Raw genomic sequence first — 25,179 nt, 5'->3', positions numbered from 1 at the left:
TTTTTAAAAAAAAAAAAACAACTTAATAACTTACCATTTTTGTTAGACTATCGTTTCTACATTGTTGTCAATAAAAAAGAGAACAGTTGTAATTATACATTGTATTCTGTGCTTTAGATAAAGAAATGCAATTTATAAATAATGATTCTAATTTGAGGCTTTTATATAAATTTAGAGTCATTGCAGCATTAGGATTTGAACATCATTCAGATTAATTAATAGAATTGTTTCAAAATCTTTGACACTAAATGTATTCATTTTAAATAAAATAAATAATTAGGATACTATGTGACACTGGTGTTCTAGAAATTTTTCTTAAATGTTAGAAAACAATACAAATTTACAGTTCATACCCACAACAAAAGACTGTTTTAACTTATATTGTTAAAAATGCAGGAAGATACCTTGGGTATAGTCTGTGTATAAGCTTTTAAAAGTGCGTTAACTTAGGATGTGAAAATTGAAAATGAAAGATTTATTGAAATATATTTTCACTTTTAAGATGCATAAAAAGCCCATTAAAAACAGCATGTGGATAATTGCACTATATATATATATTGGATTAAACTGATACCAATTTTATATCTCATGATTGTTTTAAATGTAATTTAATATATAATAGAAGCTTTTTCTACAATTAAAGATTAAGGGAAAAAAAATCCATCAGGATTAACTATTGCTAGTCAGCAGACTCATAGAAATGGTTAAAATAACTTACAGTTGGTATTTCATTGCTTTGGTATTTATTGAATTGAAAATATAGTTATTATAAGCCATTAAGTAGGTACATTTAAAATAATTATTTATGGACAGAGCAAGTACTTTTCAATACATTTCATATAAGTTCATATGATCTGCTGTAGCCCAAACAAATATTGCTATTACAACAGCTGTACTAAGACAATCAATGTGTATTAAAAAAAAACACAGATGTATTACTGACTGTGATAGAGAGTTGTCAGTATTCATTTTTATATTGGTATTGGTAAAACACACACACACACACATATATATATTTATATATAAATAATCTAAAAACTTACAATGCTATATTTAAAAAAAATTCAAGCTTTTATATTTATTTAGTGTTTCATATATTTTGATTGCTGTAATTTAATTTTAATAAAAAGCAATTAAAATAAAAAAGTTACTTAGCAGATTACAAATTTGTGTCCAATAATATAATCAAAAGAAAAAGAAATGTTAGAATGCTTTATTCATTTGAAAATGGCATTTTATTTCATTAATATGCTACTATTTTAACTGCCAGAATAAAGCACTACTTATATTTAGTTTGAAATATTTAAACATGGCACATAAGGTAGTAGGCATAACATGTAAGCAAAGCACAGAAGAAAGGAATATATTTTAGATAATTATATCACAAAACTTTATGGAAAACAAAATGTAGAAAACAAACAATAGTTGAAATTGATAAGAAATAAATAATTATTTGTAGATAAATTAGTATATATTAAATAATATTTATTTTCAACAAATGTACGCATACGCCTTTCCTTATGCTTGTTTTATTAGTACAGTAATCTATTTGAAACTCTATCCAACAAAACAGTTCTAAATAATAAGATTTGAGCATATTTCACATACACTAGAGTTCATTACAAAAACTTTTAAAATTCTGAATTCTTAAAAGAACACATTTATTAATGACTAGTTCACAATACAAAAGTATGATCTGATTAGCTAAAGACTATTTTCATGGTAAGGTCTTGCTTTCCTTATTTTGTAACAATTTAAAATATTTAAGTTTTGTTCTTATCAAGTGGTTTCAAACTGATATTTGTAGGCTGGAAATTTTGGTTGCAGGATTAAATTTTAAAAAGCCTTAATATTATTACTATTACTACTACTTAACTTAGTAAACATTATTCAAGGAATCTAGGACTATTACATAAAATATAAACCATAAACAAATTTAAAATATCACCAAACCCAAACAATAAATTTATGAAATAAATGCAAAAACAAAAACATTCAGCCACTGGTATTAAACAAGTGATATTCTTTACATTATGCTTTTTCATATGTCACAGTAAACACATGGTTTTATCATGAAAGGTATTCTATGTCTTACAGTGCCACATTATATAAATCCTTACATTTCAGATAAACATATCTAATAGATAAGCCAACAAGAAAACTGCAGCCCTCTCTAGTTATTATTGTGCAAGTTAGCATTGTGCAAATAATTAAAGGAGAAAAGAACACATTTCAAACACTAATTGGATAATAAGCTGGAATGTATTGAACAGATAACTCAAAATCTTGAAATCAGGTGTAAAAATTATAGTTTTAAAAATAAATTTTTGCAGGTGGTGTATTGATATTATTCACAATGTGCAGCATACATGGGTGCATGTCATATAGATGTCTATGAGTAGACCTTTTTTTTAATACACACCTACTTTTTCTTCATTTACATCTACTAATATACCCTTTCATTATAGACATCTAAAAGTAGACACTTTCTTTACTGATTGTATTAATTTTAAAAGTTGAAAGTATACAGTGCAACATATAAATATAAGAAGGAATTGGGATTGCTGTCTGTTTAACGATTAACTATTGCATAACAAAATTCTCTCAAAAAAGTTAATATCTGTCAAAATGCCAGCTTGATTTGATATCTTTACCTTAACTTTAACCCTAGTCAACCTTAACTGTAAACCCAATCCCTGATCCAAACAGTTATAGAGGTGAAATAAACATATGGTATAAAAATGTAGATTTACTGGCATTTTATTTTTAAACCAATAAATTTTGTGTGCCTGAACAGGAGATATTTAACTGTATCAATACTTTTAAGCAAGTTTTCTACATACATTTGAATAGAATCCATATATTTTTTAAACAAACTAAGCCTTCTAACACACCATTTTAATTGTTACACATTTCATACAATCCGTCAGATAAAAATGTAGTGATTCTACACAGATGCTAAAACACAATAGCGGCCAACAGATTTGTTATAAAACCTTGAGGTGTACGATTACAAATATTAGTGAATTTATACAATAGAGAGTCATAGTTCATAAATAAGTTAGTTAATACTAAGCAGAAAATTGGAGAAGAAAGTTAATGAGCTATTGGGAAACATTTTTAAGTACATGTATCTATTGAGCAAGGAAATCTATAAGTATTAATACACCAACAGAAATAGATGAATCTGAGCTAATACAAAATGTGCAGTAACATTTGTATTTATATATAACTTTTTAAAAAATCATTTCTAAATATACCCAAAGGCAAAAGAATTTTTAAAAAGTAAACAATTAAAATAATACCAGTAGTGCAAAAAGCAATATGCCCAAAGTTTGGTAGACACCATCTTTATTGCATATTGTTCACAAGGCTATAAGATATCACATTTCAACTATCACTATACATATTTTATACACAAGATATGCTAATGTGACCAGACATTTTTCCAAAACTAAGTAGTGAGTTGCTTAGCATAAAACAAAAGGTTAAATAAAAATTGACAGCTTAAGACAAATTCTTGTAACATTTGAATTAAAAAGTGTTTAAAAAAATATATGAAAATATAACCAACATTCACTGGAAAAAATTATGTTAAAAGTAATTTCTTACATAAAAAACATTACCATTTAATTTTGCGATTAACACTAAAGCAATCAACATCCATTCATTTTTCTAAAAAATGCGCTTAGAAAAATGCTGGAAAAATGTGAAATTTTTTAAGTAAAATAAAATTTAACAAAATAAGTGATAACAGAGTTCCTGGTGTAATTTTTAAAACCCACATAACATACTTTTATTCCAATTAAAATGTAATTTAAATAAAGCTGCACTTGATTTTTTAATACCCTGCACACTATTCTAAAATTTAGTGTACCTGAGAAAATGAGGTTGACCACCTGGCTTGTTTTGTAACAAATCACAACCAAATTGTCCTCTACTATAAAACATTTAAGCTACAAATAATAAAAATATAAATATACTAAGCTGAAAACTATTTCTACAGTACCCAATATCTTAGACTGTAAAGTGTCTTTAGTTATCATACCTATAATTGTAGCAATTTAGGTAAAAAAATGTATGGATGGTTTTTGTACTATTATGTCAGTAATAAGTTCTTATACCTGAAAAAATAAGTATGAACCTTTGGAGTTGCTTACCTATTGTTTATGGATTGTATATCCATAAATAACATCACACTTTTAAAAGTATTTTGAACTTCTTTCCATTTCATCATAAAATAACAGATTCTTTAAAATGACTCTACACTAGCATAATCTAGGCCCAAAACTTCAGTAACTAGTCTTTTAAAATAGTGACTTTGCCCAAAACATTAACTGAGCTGAGTTTACATTAAGTATATTGGTAAATTTTTATTGCATTTTACAAAAAGGTCATTAAAAATTCCAAATTCAATTTGCAAAATTGCTTTTAAAAAATTCATTCTTTCTGACCAATCCTTTGCTTAAGTCAGAACTCTGCCTCACCATAGGAGTGTGACTTAATTTATGAATGACCCTGTCATTGCTTAGAAACAACCAACTTATTCAACAAAGGAACAAATCTCTTAAAAAATTAATTGCAACTAATTATTAAAATATTTATCTCTTTAAGCTTGTAATTCTGATAAAAAATCCCCCCTCCCCTATTTTAGTACCTAAGCTGCCTAAGACTCATATCTTTTTTCCAGTTTTTTAAAAACCTGTTCAGTATAGTCATAAAATAATCATAACTAAATGTTCAACACAATAATATTAATTTAAAATTATAATCTTTTTTAGTCAAAATAAAAAATGTATTTTATTTTAGACAAGAAAAAATAACAACTTTATCTAAGAAAAAAAACTTTAAATTATGAAAATGTAAGGACATTTTCTAAAGTAAGTTTTTTTTCATAGCAAGTACATCAATTTTACTAAAAAAAAATCATGGACATACATTTCTTGTGGGTAAATTATTGTACAACAACTGGGTTATCACAAGAGCAAACCTTATAGCGCAAAAATAACAGAAAGTTAAAACTAGGTAAAAACATTTCTTTTGACCTAAATAGATTTTAAAATCCAACAGATTTTTCTAAAAAAAACAATGAACTTTTTGTTTTGTTTTACAGCTTTAAGAAATAAATTATTGGCTTGGAACTAAAAAAAATGGTCTCGGTAGCCCCAAACTTCTCTTCTAGCTTCAAGTGTACAACTGTTATGTATCTGCCTCTGGAGGGGTAGTGAATAGACGGATGTAATATTTCAGTGCCTGGAACCAAGTGCTGAACAGTGACATGAATTTCTGGCAAGATTTACCCTTGCTGATGGAACAGAACAGCCACAGACCTAGGGTGCCTAAAATGACCATACATAGAGCTGACAAGATCAATGTCATCTTCATGGAGGCCAGTTCATCTGTGAAAAGATGTACACTTGGTAACTTGCTTGTTACTCATATTAAAGAAACCTAATTAAAAATGCTTCAATATCAATAACATTCTTACATGAAAAATATTGAAAATAAAATTTTTGATACTTTATGGTCTAATTTAAAAGTCTTAAATTTTAAAATTCATTTTTTTTTTTAAGTAGCTGAATAACAGCTATTAAATTAAGATATGAAAAATATTTGTTAGTGTTTTTTGCATAAGTTTGATACAGTTATAATTCAATTAACAAATCTAAAACAAAAGACAACAATTCAAACAAAAAGAAACATCACAAAAACTGGGGGATAAAATATAAAAATAAATCAAACAAAAGAACCAACAACTGAAAATAGTTACAATCATGAGAGGGCCATCAATAAGGCCATTATTGAAGCAGCCAATATTAATATACATATGTTTCCAACAATTCCAACTACAGACAAAAATGTAAATTCTAAATTAGTCGTATAATAGATATCTTACAGTAAAAACAGAATATATCACAATAATAAACATATCTTGATATAGCAAACAAAAAAGACAACAGTCTTTGCCCTTTATGAATATCAGAATATTACAAACCTTTTTCCTTGTGTCGCTGTGTCTCCTCAACAGATTCATGAAAATGTACTTGCTTTTTTCCTCTGTCTTAGAGAGTAAGATAGACATTTTTTTTTCATGTTTATTATTATAAACAAAGAACAAAAATTTATACAACCTTGCGACAATTCTTTTTATGCTACAGCCAATAAAGTCTTAAGGGGGAAGTGTACATTTGTTTTAGTAATGCAACACATCAGTGGGGTAGCGAGGTCGGGTGTCACCCGGTGCGGCACTTAATGGTGTCATCCCCCAGAGGCGTAGCGACCCTTCCTGGGGACAAACTTTCAATTTTTGATTTGCACCCCCACCCCCTCAAACTTTTCTCTACATATTTTGCTATTTTTTGTTTGGTGTTACCCCCCCCTAAATGGTGTCACTTGGTGTGGTCCGCACCCCCGCCTCTGCAACACATTAGTGGTCATACAACATTTTAATTTTTTTCCAATAAACTTAAACAGAATTGTGACAGTTTGGCCAGGTTTCTTTAGATCTAAATCTTTACTTTACCACAAAGTATGTTACTAGCTCTCTAGCATCATACTCACCAGGCACATATTCTATTAAGCATGCAACTACTCCGTATCCCATTTTAAATGTCTTTCTTTTACTAGTCATTATCTACATTAGTTAGGGCACAGCTACTGTCAATCTCACATAAACAAATCTACACCATAACAACATTTATCATATACAACCACTAATTGTTTTGAATTTGAATTAAAGTTTGTTTAAAATAAAGACTTTCAATGAGAAAGACATTGTACTAGCATTATCTTATAGAAAAAAATTAAAGAATTTAAAATTTTTAAAAAAAGGCTCATAAGCAAATGAAGTGGAATATTTCTGAATTATGTCATGGTTTTACTAAGACAAATTACATGGTAAACAATTCCAAACATTTAAAAAAATGGTTTTTTTAAATTTATTTTAGAATTTTAATTAAAAATGTAGAAGTGTTAATTAGGTTTTACAAATTCTAATTATTTAAATAAAGGCTGTAAAATTCATAAAAGAAACTGATTGTTCATACTTCCTTCTTTTGTGACATCTACTGATCTCTGCCTTAATATAGAAACAGGCTCCCCACCTGCAGGGGGGGACATAATAACTTCGGGAGATTTGGAGAAAGCTGCGGCATCTGCTTCAAAATCCACATCTTGAGTATCTGAAATAGGGACAAGGGTTTATAAAATTATAAAGCCACATCAATAATAAAATCTTTAAAAAAAAAGAAACTTGTAAAAGATAATTATAATACCTATAATTGTAGCCTTACCATAAAAATCAGAGTTAAATAACCAGGGTTCCAGGGTTTATCCCACTCTATCATACTATTTTAGTTTTTAAACAGTTCATTCAGATTACTAATCATGACAATTATAACTGCTCACACTGAACAAGTAATGATGGTCATATCTTAACTAAATTAAAAAATAATGCACTAATATCAGAATTTTTTTAATGTGCACTTTGATAAATAAGAAGAAACAAATTACATTTGTTCATTAAAGGAACCTGCAAGTCAGTTTATAACAAGTTAAGAGAACATTTCTACAATTTGGAGAACACTGGAAAAGTCTTGGATAATAGAATGCAATCATTTTCTTATATCTTATAAGTATACAAAATTTAGAATATTAAAATAAGTATTAAAGTAGCTATGAGAAACAGGTTTTAAAATGTATTAGTTACAACTTTTTAACATTACCAGTATATTTCTTCCGCATGATATCAGCATACAGTGTTGCAAAGAAGTTAAATGACGACTTTGTTTTTTCATGATTTTTGCCATAGATTTGCTGCCTTAGTTTTGTGCTCTGTAGAAAAACATTTAACAAAAGTTAGTTTCTAAATAGATTTTTTAATAGTAATATTAATATACCATTTAATATTATATTAACATCTAGATGCTTTTGAGAAATTTTAAATGAAAATAAACAAAATAATTAATTTCATTTAATTGTTGGCTAAACATTTATTTTTACCTTTTAAAAATCTTTTTTTTTAAGCCTAAGACACTACTTTTTGCAACACTCAATAAAATGTAATAAAATTTTAAACAGGATATGAACTTAATTTAAAAAAATGTAAATTTGTTATTTATAAAATTAATATTTGGGAAGAACAGTCACTGACATTACAATGAAGGCAACTTACTGTCTATTAACATGACAAAGTGATAATAAATCATTTGGACCAAACATTTATAAACCTTGCAACCTTTACTCAAGCTATAAACCAACTTACTTTTCCAGCAAACTGAAGAGCTAGATCTTGCCTGAAAAAATATTTAATAATATGTATTAGACATAGTTGTTTCATACTTAAAGTATATCTAAATTATCATAGGAAAATAAATTGAGTGTAATAGTGATCACTTAAATTTTGCAGTGCCATTCAAAATTATTGTAATTATATAAAATGTGTTGTACAATGAAATACATCAGTAGATATGAATGTTAGTACAGTGCAAAATGCAAACTATTTTACAAAAGCACACCATGATTAAATTATCTTTAATTGGCACTTACTGCTTTTGATCTAAGTACTGTTTTGCTAGACATTCAAAATCATCAGCTTTCAAGGCTTCTAGGTTCAGCTCATTTAAATCTTGAGGAGTAACACCACTATCACCAGCGATTTCATCTACAGAAAAATGGTAAAAACATTCTCAAATTTCATAAACATTTAATAAAAATGTTAAAATCCATTCTAGAATTTCTAATGTTATTCAACAATATCTTAATACTAACCAATTTTTTTCTGTATTTCATTGCTGTTCATTAAATATGTTATATTCACAAAATTTTCAACACGAGTGTAGTGGATTGCTTTTTCAACAAACCAAAGTTAAGAAAAATACAAGAACTTCAAATACTCTAAAACATAAAACTGGCTTATTTTTTTACAACTATCTTAAAATGGTAATACAGCTTGCATTTTGTTGTAAAACCTCTACCAAAGTTAGCAGAAAACTTAAGAGTACAAGCAAGCAAAAATGTACAGTTAGTAAAATAAGCATGTCAACATCCTGATATGATTACATATATGATTACAAAATGTTTAGTATTTAAGTGATACATGATTGAGCTGTGTAATAAACAGAAATTTAACAAAAGGATACTGTTCCCATTCTGTCTGTATATTTCAGCTATCTGAAAATAAATTAATAAAAAATTATAATGTGTCAATTACATATATTGCCTTGGATTTTTTACTTTTAAGGAAACCTACTTTGTGAAGGCACTGAGGTAACTGAGCAAAATGGTTTTTCCCCTTGAGATCCTTGATACAGTGTAGATAACATTGTAGAGCAGCATCTAAGTCATTATCCTTTTCATGAGCTAGGGCTTTTTGAAACAAGGCAAATCTGTCATCTTCTGGTGTGTTTGTGGAGCTTTTGAATCCTTCTTCTGAAAATAGAATTTGGTTTTTGACTTTGAAAGTTATATTAGACATTTTAATTTGCCTGACTGGTGGTTTCAAATTTAAATTTGAAATTTATTAATTATGAATGCTTTAGACAGATATACTTATAAAAAAATGCATAATTATAGCAATCTATGTTTTACATGTTTGTAAAATTATTTGTGTTTTTTCTTTTTTGTTTGTCAGTTCCAATTCATCAGAGCATCTGAACTAGTGTAAAACATTAAAATACATATATAAGAAGAGAACATTTTTTTCACAAATTAATTTGAAGATGTGAATTAAATTAATGTTTTTTCATAAGTAAAAACAAGCACCAGAAAAATAGACCATGTTGTCGACTGAAAAGTTTAAGTTTAATGTGTTATAAAACTAAATTTTCTGTTGGCTATAGCTTTAACAATATGTTTAGACAACAGCAACTTGTAACCCTGCCAAAAGACACAGAGGCGTAGCGACCCTTCCCGGCGCCCGGGGACAAACTTTTCGATTATGCACCCCCCCTCGAGATTTCCATTTGCACCCCCCCCCCCTCAAACTTTAGATTTGCACCCCCCTCAACCTTTCTATTTATTTTTCCAACCCATTTTGGCGCCCCCTAAGGTCGGCGCCCGGGTACATATGTCCCGTCCCGTCCCCCTTGCTACGCCACTGAAAAGACATGGGCATGAAACATAAGCAGCCATTGTTAATTTTTTTATTTTTTTTATTTTCCCAAATAGAAAGTGAACAGTGGGAAATCTCAATAGTTCTAATTCATTTTTATTATTTTGACTTAAGTTTTAATAATTTATTCATTTGTTATTCACAAGGTTTGAGCTCAGAAAATATTCTAGAAAGAAATTCTTGTTTTTATGAAAGCTGAGGTGTTACGTCTTTTTAGATGCAGGGTGTCTGGCTTATTTTAACAATGCTCAATTTAACAATTAGATACATCAATTTTTTACCTTTGGTATTTCCATTGGCATCAAGTTGGCAGTTTTTCACAGTATCTTTAATATATTCACTTTCAATTTTAGCATCTAGATCCAACTCTGATTCATAAATCTGAATGCTGTTATTTGTTTCCATATTTCATTCTAGGCCAAAGAAAAAAATTGAAAATAGTAGCAAAAACTATAATGTTGTAGCACACACACAAAAGACACAAAAAACTAACATGCACAGAATGCTTAATCTGTTAAAAATTCACATTTATTCATATCTGGCTTCTGAGCAAAAATTTGCAAATCACAGCATTAACATTATTAGATTATAAGGACTGAGGTCATCCAGTTGCCAGTCTGTTTCACCAAAACATCAATAAATTACTTGAAATTTGCTACTTTCCAGTTAGATACAAGGTGGCTGAAGAAATGTGAATAATTATATTCATAATATTAATATATCATATTTATAAATAATTATAGTTATCCCACAATTAACCAAATCCCTAGGTCTATTTTTGACATAAACAATCTATATATATAATTCTCTTCTTGGAGACGCTAGAAAACACCTAGCTGTAAGCATGCTCCCTACCACCCCACCCCTACATGGTCTGATGAGCTGTGGTTCACGCTAAATGTTTACAATAGTAGAGCCGGGTTTAGTGATGGCTATTAGGGGCAGGTAATTTAGTTTGAAACTATTTTAAACTTAGGGGAGGTAACTAAGAGGAGGCTGCTTTCACTGGGGGGGGGGGGGGGGTGTAGGGTAGGGGTTGGGGGAAAGGAGGGTCGGGGTAGTATCATCCTTAACGACCTACTGATAGTGTTTTAAAGCAAATATTTTCAGTGGCAGAATTGGTACTATCGAATTCACAAATTATGAATTACTGAAAAGTAGAAAATAAAACAACTAAATAGTGGCGTATGATATGCCGCGTGTCGGCTCGTATTATGATTTTTTATAGCTTACTTAAATTCATTATTAACATAGTAACACTGAGATGTAGAAGAGGAAAGCAGGTCTAAATGTTGATATCAAATCTATATCTATGTAATATATAGATCTAGATTCTAGTATATTAGTAATTACACAGTCAAATTATAAAAGCTAAAACAGAACTTTTTGTATTTTCCATTGTTTCTAGAAGATTATTTTCAAAAATTAAGTATTAAAGGCAGAGGCTAGTAATGTGTGAAAAAGTTGCCTCATTGTTAAGGTTTTAATAGAAGTATATTGTGATGTATTTGTGTCAAATATTATAGATAACTGAATAATAAACCAAAATTAATGGCTAAATATATCAATATAGGCAAGAAAATAACTTTAAACAGCAGTTTTTTTGAGCAAGATTTGCTATATAAACAGCTGCCATCGTAAGTTAGAGTGGTTTCCCCTGAATCTCTAACTATAAATTTACCAAAAATAAAACTTAAACCAGATGGCCGTTAAAGTAAACGAGCTTGGCTGCATCTGGTGAAAACATCGCTAGTTTTTATTTATTATTACTAAAAGTTTTAATACTATTGTTTAAAAACAGGTACATTGATGAAACTTTGAAACATTTTTGTAACTTTCAAAACATAAAATAAATCCTACTAAAATCACTATCCTAAAAATATGAAATAAGTACTAAAATTAAATGAGTCACTTTTTTTTTACATTACTAGTCTCAGCAGATTTTATGTTCCTAAGCGGATAGATTACAGAATCTAGTAACTATATACAAGTCTAGCTACATTATTACTAAGATTCATCCATAAATGATGTCACGCTTTTTTTGATGATTTTTACCTCCCCCCTCCCCTTTGTCACAAAAAGCCAGACCACCACTAAAATGACGTCACACCTCAGCCTACAACCCCCCCTCAAAATTGCTGTTGAATTTTTCTTAAAAAATTGATATATTTTTCCAAAATATTGTCAGAACTCTGTCAACATAGAGTATTTTGATCAATTCCTATAGTATTAGGCCTATAATTTATTAAAACCATTTTCTAAAACGCGTTTTCTAACATTGCTTTTATATAATGCAAAAAAGTGATGTCACACCATCTGAACCCCCTCCCACTCATCACACACCATCACAAAATTACGGACCCCCCCCCCTCCCCCCCCTACAAGTGTGACATCATTTATGGACGACCCCCAACATTAGTAATAGTAATACTAATAGTACACTCGTTCTTAAGTACTCTACTCTACTAGACTCTAGGTCTGAGAGTGAGATCTGTGTCAAATGTAAATGAGATAGGCCTATCTAATATCTATCTACTCTAGATTAGTTAGACTATCTTTCAATATCATCATGTAATTTTGTAATGCTTTTCATTCAATCAAGAAAACTTGAAAGTACTCTGACTATGACTTCAGAAATACTATGAAAGTTACTGAAAGTAGGTGACTGACCCAATTTTTTAAATTTTTTAGTCTACCACTCCACTCTACTAACACAATGTTATTAATATAAGCTCTAAGTTTATTCATAATCTAGTTATGATGCAATCAGATCTAGATTTATAAGGCATTATAATATAATATGATATGAATGAATACCTCATGTGTTACTAAACTGTGACAGTTCTGCATTCATTCAGTTGTAGTTGTTACTGCTTTACTACTTTCCTAAAGCCTGATTTGTTTCCTGAAAATATGAAATTTCGGTATTTACAAGTTACTAAACCAATCTAATTGTCAAAATATAATACACGTTTAAAAAGATACCAAAATGTAATTCAAAATACTAATATTATTTACTCTCTCACTCGGTCTCTCCCTCTTTCGCTCTCTCTCTCTCTCCCAACCCCCAACCCCACAACAAATAAAAGTTTAGCATAATTCTTTGAGCGAGTGAATAGTAAATTGCTAAGATAATTAAATCCATTAAAAGTTCTGTTCTGAAAAATCAAGAAAAGGAGGCTACCGGTTTTAGCACTTAGCCTATTTTTGTAAGAAAGCTGAGGCTTTTTGTTTTGAGACAAAAATTAGCATTTTTTAAATCCACCACATCGTTTTAAAAAGGCCACATTCACTCTTAATAATATTTTGTCACACTTTGATTTATTCACCTCTCCTCTCATTTGAAATTTTCGTAATTTAAACCATTACTTCTATATAAAAAAATATCGAGTTGTCTTTCTTTTTTAAAGGGATATAAACCAAAACTTTTAAAAGATAAAACTGTAGGCAAGGGGTCATCAATTTATATTATTTATAACTTCTACAACTAAATCTCAATTTTATACTTTAGCCTCCCCTACACACTCCTCTTATTGACGCTTGCAATGCAATAGTCCTCTCGAAACTTACTTATTAATATTGAATGTAGGCCTACTAATTTAACTAATTGTGTAATATGTGCTGCGGGACCCAAGTAATTTAGACTTGTATAATGATTTATCCTCATCAAAAATGTTACTTAGTAAGAATAGTCTTTTGAATCGGGATTGTTTTATTCAGAGGCGTAGCGATCCCTCCCGACGCCTGGGGACAAACCTTCAATTCCAATCTTCGGCTTCATGTGGGTGGAGTCTCTATATGATCATACTATTAACGACAAGATAAATTTGTGGCCGTGGCGGTGTGGACAGTGGTGCGGCTTTTCTTGGCATACTGCTTTCAGTTCATTCTCACCATCTCGACCGTCTCTATGACAATCTTTCTCACCCAGGCTCCCGCATTCCAACAGAAGCAAACGTTAGTCTACGAGGCTAGAGCATTATTAAAAGGAAACAAGGCGCAGTAAAGATACACAAGCCCAGATGCACACTTCTCTCTGTCACACTTTTGTACGAGGCTATGGGATGAGTATCTGCAGCTATAAGTGTAGAGCGAAATGCTACGGACTTATGTTAACAAAAAAAAAATTGGTGGGTATACTGAACATATACACTTAATTTTATTTAAACACAGTAATAAAATTTAAAAAATCAAATTCGAATGCAGAAACATACATTTAATTATGCAGCCTTGTGAAGTAAAGATTTTTTTCCCCTCAACTTTTAGGGAAATAGTTGTCTTCAAAACAAACACAGCGTCCAATTCAGCCATAACTACACATTACTAGTTGTCGGTTTAGAAGTTTACTGATTTATAGTACTTTATTTCGTTTCCGCTATAGCCACAACGATATATTTATTTGGTATCTCTATTTGGTTCAAACCATAATTATAATTTCCAATATTGACTTATTTTACAATTCGAGAATATGAAGAAATTAATTAGCGGACGAATAATATTTTTTTTTGTCGGCCAAAAATAAATCTAAATTTATTAAAACTGGATTTTAACTGCATTATTTAAGGTAACTGAATCATCTTGGGCATTCGATGAAGTGTTTTATTGTTTGTCTACATATCGGGTATTTCTCCCGAGATCGGAGCAAAGTGCGCCAGGTACTCTAGTCAACAATATAGCTCTCCCTCTTGAAAAAAGTCAAGCTGAAAAGAAATTAGAATAACACAGCAACTCCCCAAAGGTATTTTTACCAACACCTCTTCTTCTCAACCTTGAGTGCTCGTTATTTGGAGAATATGGAAGGCTACTAGTCTTGGTCTATACTTTCCATTGTGTGTTTTATTGCGGCAACATTTTGATTTACTTGATAGACAACTAGAAATTGTGCGCCCTGATTTGGAATTTAAATCCATTTACTGACTAAAAATATCAATGATCATTTCTTTTTTGAAAACGAATTAAACCCAAATGAGGATAAACAAACAAAAACAAATAAACATTTAAGTTAAAATTTAACTGATTTTAAGTAGCCTATAACCTTGAAGAATATTTAATCGAACATAAAAATAAATAATGAACAAACTCGCTTCATCGTGTTTTTTCTTTAAAAAATAACGTGTAATGATGAGGCTTTATAAGAAAAAAAACCTAGTAATATTAGAAGGGAAAGCTAGGGTGCTGTATACAGGGATCAAGTCCCATGGACTAATAGATATAACTGGCTCAATTTCATTTTAATATAATTACATTCTTACAATTTAAAGCACCTGATAGACACTGATGTTTTAACTTAATTAAGACGTCTATAAAACATTATGTGAAGCTAAAAAAACATTTTTCGAAAATGAAATTTCCTGCCTAAATAAAGTGTCTAAAATATTCTGTTAATATGTGTTCCATAATAATTATCTCCTAGACTAATAGTGCTTTGTGTCCAATATAAATACAATTGCAGTATGTTTAAAGTTTGGATGTACAAAGAATGAGTGATTTAATAAACTATAACCAGAAGCATGACGAGGATCATGATGATGCCTGCGGGGTGTGTGAGCATCAGGAACAGCGCCCAGATGAAGGCCTGGATGACGGCTAAGATGGAGAGCAGCAACACCGACAGGATGACCATCAAGACGGACAGCGGGAAGGCAATGAGCTGGAGGAAGAAATGAAATCCCAGGATGAGCACCCGGGGGAGGGGGCCGCATTTGGTCCGCTCACACAGCAACATCATCTCCTCCAGGGCGCTGGATATGAAGAGGAGCACGGCCAGGGAGAGGAAGATGAGGGAGGGGAGGACCATGCAGCTGACGATGGCGTCATCACTCATCGTGCCAGCTCTTTCAATCAGCTGCTGCGGTGGTTTTGTGACTTTACGCTACGCTTCTTCATCCGGCTTGCCGGCGTTTTACGGTGATTTGATCTCCAACCGCAAGAATACAAAATTCGGTCGTCTAGTTCAAGAAATATTTCCTGGACAACTTGTCTCCTTTTTTGTGTGTCCACAAACCGCAAGCAACAGTTCGGTGGCGATAGAGTTACATATACAATGTTTTACTCGAGGCCCGAGATCATGTACAATTCTAAGCGATGTTAAAATGTGTATACTGGCACATTGATGTTTCTCATCAAACCTGAAAACATTTCAAACTATTTAGACCTCTACTTCTGGTCAGGCAAAGTCCATTTCTAAATGCTGTACTGTAAGCAGTTTAGTTTAATTTAGTCTCTTCCCTTTTCTTCAACTTCAGATTCAACTACGTGTGAAGGTCGTTAGACCTTGAAGTCGCAGATGGCACAATGCTATTTGCTAGAGACGACTATCAAGTTGACGAGGCGGCTACAGAACTGCATGTTTGTTTTGTTTTCTTCATGCCTTCAGCGATTTGCCGCCAGGCTGTTTAGGAAACATGACGTTCAAAAGAACTATAATGGTGCATTGCTTTTAGCTTGATGGTGCGCAAAATAAATCACTATAATGTTATCTAAAGAAATAATTTAAAAGTTTATTTCATATCAGCATTGCCGAAGCAACGAAACATCATCTAAAAAAAAAGAATTAAAGAAAAAAATATCTTTGAAATTTGTTTTTAGAAGCTTCTATTTAACTGCTTCCTTTGTCGTGCTTTTGTTGTCGTGCTTTTGTCGTATTTCGCCATGGATAGAAACTGGCGAGCGAAGTTTCGACAACTTCTAACCGACCATTTTCTCTTAAACTTGTCACGTGGGTCAAAACTCGATGACAATGCAATCTGACATAAAATTTGACTAAATTAGATGCTAATATAATTTTTAAAGAATTAATTTAAATCTTACTATTTACCGCGCTATAAACGCACATTTTTAGTGTTCATTCAGTGCGCACTTGATTTTAGTCACACAACTTTATTGTATTAAAAAATTTAATTTTGAAGTATTGAAAACGAATTGCATAAAAAATGTTTTAATAACAAGCTTTTATGGAATAATTTACTAAAAAGGAGAAAATACATGATTTTCTTTAAACATACAATTATGAACTACTATTTACTATTTAAAAAAGTAAAAATAAGAGCCTTTTTTAAATAAGAAAACTAAAAATATATGCATTTCTTGTGTATGTAACCCACTAAGCCAATATTTATATTCAATAATCATTTACTAATGTTTCAAGTTTCTTTTTCAAAAAGTTATAGGGGATAGAAATGTGACCACCCACCCTACCCCACCCCATTGATCCGCCACTGTGAGGGTTTTGTCAGGTGTAAAGTGAGTTCACGTAATGTCCCCCGAATCATGGCTATAATCCTGTATAATCATGTAGTTACATCCACACTTAATCCTAAACTCTAATGCGAGACAAACTTTCGAAAACCACTGACCTAAAGCCGATGTTAGGTTTTATAATACGAAACCCAACGGTCCTGGGATCCACCACAGAACTCTGTATGACAGCATCGCTTTGTTTATTCACGCATGGAGTAGAGGCTTAGATAGTTAGTAAAAAGCAGAACTCAAAAAAATTCCCCGAATAACTTCCTTATAACTAAACGATAGACTGATGTCCTTCAAGTTGAGCAGTCACTTGAGGGGAGATCACCACTGCACGTTCATTTCTTTGATTATGAAAAAACCTACCACGGTGTAGACAGAGATACACTCTGGAAGCTGATACGACAAGAAGATAAACCTGATTAAGAACACATACGAGGGGGGAGTCCTGCAGATGTGTCAATGGAGGGCAACGTATGGAGTTTCTTCCTGGCATCTCGGTCGGGGGGGGGGGGGGGGGTCAAGCCCCCAGAAGAAAGTCTGCCGCTCCCTCCCCCCCCCCCCCAACATGAAAGGAATTTATATGGAAAATATACTTTTACCAGTGTTCCCCCCCCCCCCCTGAAAAATTTAGTCCGCCCCCTCCCCTCGAAATATTAAGTGCACCCCTCCCCTCCGGAAAAAAAAGTATGAAAGAAACACCGCTTACAAACGGTTTTCAGGTGCAGACGGAAGTCCGCCATCGTTGCTTGCTGTCGTCCTGCAATATGGTAGCAGACTTGAAACTTCCGGAGGGGGGGGGGGGGTATTAGCCGTCAACAGTATTAAAGTTCTTATTTAAATTTTTTAAATTAAAAATGTTGATAAATAAAACACAAAATAAGAAATAATTAAATATCAAGTGTATAAATAAATCTGATAAAAAAGTTTTAAAGAAATTATAAGGAATCTCAAACAGCATAACGAATATAAAAATTTCATGTGACGATAATTATAAACAAACATATTTCAATAAAAAAGTCAACAGTCTTAACTGATTTAAATAACAAACAGACACAATCTTTGCTGATCTTGTATTCTTATTTATTGAATGTCAGTTACGACTTCATTGATCTCTTCCCGTGTTACTACTCAACTGTGGCTGCGGCTTCGTTAAGTCCGGCGATCAGGAACTTGAAGATGAACACGTAGGCGAGAAATCCGACCAGCAGCGCCATGACCAGCAACCCGATGGGATGGGCGCACACAGCGTTCAGCAACAGCTGGGTTTGCTTCAGGACTGAGATAATGAAGCCGAAGATGAACTCGATGAAGGACAAGGTCGTTGCGAAGAGGAAGAGCAGAGCCGAGATGGGGAAGCCAACAACAAGCAAGACAAGACCTGCCAGTGTGCTCCCTCCCTCCGGCGGGCGGCAAGCGGCTCTCGCTGGGGTCCTTCTCGAAGGCATGTCTTTGCTTCACAAGAAGAATTCGACGAATTAAAAATGTGGAAAAGTTCGAATGTCTTTTGATGTGATTTGAGGCACAGTAAACGATTTATTTCAGTGCTGATGTACTGCTGGTGTTATAAACAGTTTTTTTTTCGGCTTCAGAAAAAGTAAATGGAGTTCAATTTGAATGGGTGTAGATGTTTCAAGACTGATTTCTTACGTGACGGCAGCTTGTGAAACAGATAGAAAAACATTTATAACTCGACGGTTTCACCTTGCGCCATGATGTTAGGAGTGTGACTGTCTTGTTCGGTGCCAAATGGTGCCAGTGGTATTCAATAGGTGCGCAATATTCACCAGTTTAATTATAGACACATTTTATGCGCCTAAAAAAAACCCCACATCATGAATACAAATAAGAAAACAATTAAATGAAAATAAAATAAAAACGTATAATGCAAACAAAAAACGCACATATTTAATTAATTAAAATTAGACTGCAATAAAAAAATGCAATAAGCTGACATCTTCAATTTTCAGTCATTTTATGAAAGATCTGTGTTAATTGGTAATTTCTTCCCTATTTAGATATCGCTTGTTTAACCTATTTCGAGTCACAGAATCATTTTTTGACCAAGTGACCCATTGTCTCGATGAATTAAAATATTTTTTTTAAAACCCTAGCGTAAACGTGTTGACTAGATTACTGGAACAAAACCACACAAAATGTATACACCTGATAGATTTGTTTATTATACAGAGGCTTACTTTGCATTAGCAATGATTTATCAATACAGACTCTTTTAAAACATGGTGGATGGAACTGTTTGAATTACTGCAGAATCAAGTTATTTGAACAAATAGTAGATCACGTTGTCTGACTGACTGCTATATCACGTTGTCTGACTGACTGACTGCTGGATCACGTTGTATGCTGCATCACGTTGTCTGACTGACTGCTGGATCACGTTGTCTGACTGAATGCTAGATCACGTTGTCTGACTGAATGCTGGATCACGTTGTCTGTTGGATCACGTTGTCTGACTGACTGCTGGATCACGTTGTATGCTGCATCACGTTGTCTGACTGACTGCTGGATCACGTTGTCTGCTGGATCACGTTGTCTGACTGACTGCTGGATCACGTTGTCTGCTGGATCACGTTGTCTGACTGACTGCTGGATCACGTTGTCTGACTGACTGCTGGATCACATTGTCTGACTGAATGCTGGATCACGTTGTCAAACTGATTGCTGGGTCACGTTGTCTGACTGACTGCTGGATCACGTTGTCTGACTGACCGACTGCTGGATCACGTTGTCTGACTGACTGCTGGATCACGTTGTCTGACTGAACGCTGGATCACATTGTCTGACTGACTGCTGGATCACGTTGTCTGACTGACTGCTGGATCACGTTGTCTGACTGACTGCTGGATCACGTTGTCTGACTGAATGCTGGATCACGTTGTCTGACTGACTGACTGCTGGATCACGTTGTCTGCTGGATCACGTTGTCTGACTGACTGCCGGATCACGTTGTCTGACTGACTGACTGCTGGATCACGTTGTCTGACTGACTGACTGCTGGATCACGTTGTCTGCTGGATCACGTTGTCTGACTGACTGCCGGATCACGTTGTCTGACTGACTGACTGCTGGATCACGTTGTCTGTTGGATCACGTTGTCAAACTGACTGCTGGATCTCGTTGTCTGACTGACCGACTGCTGGATCACGTTGTCAAACTGACTGCTGGATCACGTTGTCTGACTGACTGACTGCTGGATCACGTTGTCTGACTGAATGCTGGATCACGTTGTCTGACTGACCAACTGATGGATCACGTTGTCAAACTGACTGCTGGATCACGTTGTCTGACTGAATGCTGGATCACGTTGTCTGACTGACTGACTGCTGGATCACGTTGTCTGACTGAATGCTGGATGACGTCGTCTAACTGACCGACTGCTGGATCACGTTGTCTGCTGGATCACGTTGTCTGACTGAATGCTGGATCACGTTGTCTAACTGAATGCTGGATCACGTTGTCTGCTGGATCACGTTGTCTGACTGACTGCTGGATCACGTTGTCTGACTGACTGCTGAATCACGTTGTCTGACTGACTGCTGGATCACGTTGTCTGACTGAATGCTGGATCACGTTGTCTGACTGACCGACTGCTGGATCACGTTGTCTGCTGGATCACGTTGTCTGACTTACTGCTGGATCACGTTGTCTGACTGACCGACTGCTGGATCACGTTGTCAAACTGACTGCTGGATCACGTTGTCTGTTGGATCACGTTGTCAAACTGACTGCTGGATCACGTTGTCTGGCTGACTGCTGGATCACGTTGTCTGACTGACCGACTGCTGGATCACGTTGCCAAACTGACTGCTGGATCACGTTGTCTGACTGACCGACTGCTGGATCACGTTGTCTGACTGAATGCTGGATCACGTTGTCTGACTGAATGCTGGATCACGTTGTCTAACTGACCGACTGCTGGATCACGTTGTCTGCTGGATCACGTTGTCTGACTGACTGCTGGATCACGTTGTCTGCTGGATCACGTTGTCTGACTGACTGCTGGATCACGTTGTCTGACTGACCGACTGCTGGATCACGTTGTCTGCTGGATCACGTTGTCTGACTGACTGCTGGATCACGTTGTCTGACTGACTGACTGCTGGATCACGTTGTCTGACTGACTGACTGCTGGATCACGTTGTCAAACTGATTGCTGGATCACGTTGTCTGACTGACTGCCGGATCACGTTGTCTGCTGGATCACGTTGTCTGACTTACTGCTGGATCACGCTGTCTGACTGACCGACTGCTGGATCACGTTTTCAAACGGACTGCTGGATCACGTTGTCAAACTGACTGCTGGATCACGTTGTCAAACTGACTGCTGGATCACGTTGTCTGACTGACTGCTGGATGACGCGAATATCCCAATACAAAGTGTGCCAGGACAGTTTATCCTACGACAAAATATTTTCTCTTGATTTGTCTGCGAACCGTTCAAAACATTATATCATTATACGCATTCGTTACAAATACAGTTTAGAACACGGGTTCCCAACCTGGGGGTCGCGACCCCCCTGGGGGTCTCGAAGGTCTTTCTGGGGGGTCGCCAACTGGTATACTAAACCTTAGTAATTTGAAACAAAACATAAATATTTAGAAGAATTTTTGAAATTCGGCTTCATTAACATCACTGGAAATGTAATAGAGAAGAAACAAAGTGCACTGTACAAAGTTGTTCTCAGACACGAATCTATGAAAACTTCAAAACTAAAACGTCATTTGAGACGAGTCATTCGGAACACCAAAAAATATATGGAGTTCTTTCGTCGGTTAGAAGCTAGTTGCAAACGCCAGAGACTTGATCGAACAGGAAGTTTTCACCAGCATTAGTGCAAGCATCAAATGAAGTCGCGATAGAAAAATAAACAAAAAGAGAAAATCTCATCAAACGCTGCATGTACGTAAATGTTAAATAACACATTTTTTTAAAAATTAAGCTTTGACCATTGTTTGCTTTTCAAGTTGATAAATCAACATACGTGAGTTCGTGTTTGCTGGTCTATGTCTATATTCATGCGGATGATCGCAAAGAAGAGTTGCTCTTTTGTGAAGATAGCATGGAGAAAATAAATACCTTTTTTGAAACTGGATGATTAAAATGGGTTAGAACGGCTGTTGGGGTTAGTACGGATGGTGCGCCATCTATGTTTAGCTCAAAATCGGGCTTTCAGAAAACAAAAGATTTAGCTCCCTAACCACTGCCCTAACCAATTGACATCAAGAGTCCATTGCTAGTAAAAGTCGTAAATTATCTAAAATCTGGAGCCTTCAAAGAACTGAGCAAAAACATTATTATAGATCACGAGGTTCTGCTATTCTACACTATAGTACGCTGGCTGTCAAACGAAATGTTGTAAATTGTATTTTTGAATTGAAATCTGAAATCAAATTATTCTTGGAAGTGCAAAGGAAACAAGACTTTTTGGTATACTTAAAACGACATAGAGTGGTTGGAGATAGTATCATACCTAGCAGATGTGTTCGAGCATCAAGATAAGCTTAACCTGAAGCTTCAGGGAAAATGAACGAATATTATAACTTTCCATGATAATCTCGGGACATTTTTATCAAAGCTGCAAAATCGGTAAAGAAAATAAATCTTGGAAATATTGTAAAATTGAGAAACTCTGCGGTGCGGTATGTGAATCTGATTGTGAGATAATTAAAATTTTGAAAGAAGCAATATCTGGGCATCTTGAATCTCTTGAAAACGAACTGCATCGCTATTTCTCTGAGCTGAAAAAAGAAGAATCTGCATTTACGCATTACCCATTCTCTTCTTCCCTTGATGTTGCCAGCATTCCCGATGAATTACAAGATGAATTCTTTGATTTGCAGAATGATTCCGAGTAAGATGAAAAACTTCAGACACAATTTTGGTGTAGTATTAACCATTTATATCCATACGTAAAATTGATTGACTTTTCGATTAAAAACAAAATTACGATAATGATAATGACATAGGTTGGCGTTAACAAAAAAAAAAATACTTAAAAAAAAATTAACCGCGAATGTTTAGTGAATAGTATGCAATTTTACTCATGGTATTAAGCAGTTACCTAGAGTAGTTATAATTTAAAAGTCAACTAGAAAATCTTATTTTAGTGTTTATTAATTTCCATACTAATTTCGGCTTTTTAATTCTATGGGGTTCGCGGGTCACTTAATTTTTATAAAAGGGGGTCGCCACTCGAAAAAGGTTGGGAACCACTGGTTTAGAAGGATAGGGCGACAGCTACAGCTGAGTTGAAATAAGCAAATCAATTTAAAAAAACAAGTGGAAGAATAGCTTTTGTGTTTCTATGATTTTAGTATGTGCAGGGATAGTCAGCACCGTACCAAGCCGTCTCTACTTCCAGGTACCCATTCGAGCTGAGTGGACTCAGGGGCCTGCCACAGAGTCTATCACGTGGTATTTAAGGGTAAACAAAATCATTTTAGTTAGGAGCTTCTCATCTGTTAATTAAAGCGGAAGTCACTGTTGATTAATGAACGTGTTACGACCACACGTACACGCACACAAACACACACACACATCAACAACAAAGCAAACAACTACAACACAAGGCAGAAAGTTGTTATGATGTTTATTATGGATTCCATGTGTATACTCGTGGCTTCGGAAACATTCTTGGTGTACACATGACATTTTGACGTCACGCCACGCGTTTGAAGTAGACATAACCTATCACAATCAGGTGGATGAACCCGATCGGATTGGTGGTTAAAAATAGAATGACCATAGTGATACCGTCCACAATGGTTAGGATGTAGAGGTAAAAATAGTAGCAGGAAAAAGCCAAAATCGGGAAGATCAGCTTCATAAAGATCATGGGGAACATCAGAATAAGGGTAACCGCCATGAAGATTTGAAACACTCGGAACAGGAACTGGCTTAGTGGCGTTTCTTTTTTGTCTACTTGCACGGACGTCGGTGCTTTTGTTTTCCTGGCTGGCATTTTGTACACGGTGATGTACAGCAGCAGGTGGGTGAGATTTACAGGAGCAGGTTGTCGAGATTTACAGGAGCAGGTGGGTGAGATTTACAGGAGCTGGTTGGTGAAGTTGTGCGTACAGGAGCAGGTTGCTAATTTTCACGAACAAGCTAGCGACTTGCTAATTTTCACGAACAAGCTAGCGACTTGCTAATTTTCACGAACAAGCTAGCGACTTGCTAATTTTCACGAACAAGCTAGCGACTTGCTAATTTTCACGAACAAGCTAGCGACTTGCTAATTTTCACGAACAAGCTAGCGATTTGCTAATTTTCACGAACAAGCTAGCAAGGTGCTGATGTACAAGAACAAGCTATCGAGGCGTTGTTTGCCAGAAAATTGACGTTAAATGAACCTAAATATGTGAGAAGGCCTAGGTGACTTGTCGAATCTCCATCTCTACCGAATGCCACTCTACATCATGATGAGAGCCAGACTAGCGAGGCTAGTAACGGCGGTCTTCACGTCTACTAGCTTTCCGTTATAGAAAAATCAATCCTGTTAGGGCTTTGGTCTTTGTTCTAAATTTTTAAGATAACTTTTTAAAAATGTACAGTTTTTAATCGACCATTTTGTGTTGTTTTCATTATAAAAGAGTAAAAAAATTAAAACCCACAACTTTTTTTTAAAAGAACAAATAATTCATATTATTAATTTTTTTTTGTGTACTTTAAGTAGAGGAATGGAATAAACGCAGTCAACCTTAGCTCCAAGCTTAAAAAGAAAAAAAAAAGAAAACGTTAATCTTTTGAATTTGTATTTGTTATGTGTTAACAGACCGATTAGTTTTCTAATATTTTACCG

At 34.0% G+C, this 25,179-nt stretch overlaps 1 protein-coding gene across 1 annotated transcript; it reads right to left on the bottom strand.

Moving 5' to 3' along the window:
* Nucleotides 1-1,060: 1,060 nt before the first annotated feature.
* On the bottom strand, nucleotides 1,061-13,046 carry LOC131958272 (uncharacterized). The gene is made up of 11 exons (XM_059323209.1): nucleotides 12,929-13,046; nucleotides 10,393-10,524; nucleotides 9,251-9,429; nucleotides 9,141-9,171; nucleotides 8,770-8,856; nucleotides 8,548-8,662; nucleotides 8,264-8,294; nucleotides 7,725-7,833; nucleotides 7,047-7,181; nucleotides 5,996-6,061; nucleotides 1,061-5,399 (listed from the first exon to the last, which is right to left on the bottom strand). Exons 2-11 carry the CDS (start codon nucleotides 10,514-10,516, stop codon nucleotides 5,200-5,202), a joined length of 1,077 nt encoding a protein of 358 aa, XP_059179192.1. The 5' UTR covers nucleotides 10,517-10,524; nucleotides 12,929-13,046; the 3' UTR covers nucleotides 1,061-5,199.
* Nucleotides 13,047-25,179: the final 12,133 nt, after the last annotated feature.

The sequence above is a fragment of the Physella acuta genome, unplaced genomic scaffold (genome assembly GCF_028476545.2).
Source record: "Physella acuta isolate Inbredline_101_S28 unplaced genomic scaffold, ASM2847654v3 ptg000085l, whole genome shotgun sequence".
In the NCBI taxonomy this organism is placed as follows: Eukaryota; Metazoa; Mollusca; class Gastropoda; family Physidae; genus Physella; species Physella acuta.
Note: the sequence above shows the minus strand (reverse complement) of the source record. Positions and strands in the feature narration are given on the sequence as shown.

Bases quoted from the DNA above. Each gene is read 5' to 3' on its own strand.
- LOC131958272 (XM_059323209.1), bottom strand. From the start codon at position 10,516: ATGGAAACAAATAACAGCATTCAGATTTATGAATCAGAGTTGGATCTA. The intron at 9,172-9,250 runs GTAGGTTTCCTT...ATTTATTTTCAG, and splicing joins TACCTCAGTGCCTTCACAAA to ATAGCTGAAATATACAGACA. The intron at 8,857-9,140 runs GTATCCTTTTGT...AACTTTGGTTTG, and splicing joins ATACAGACAGAATGGGAACA to TTGAAAAAGCAATCCACTAC.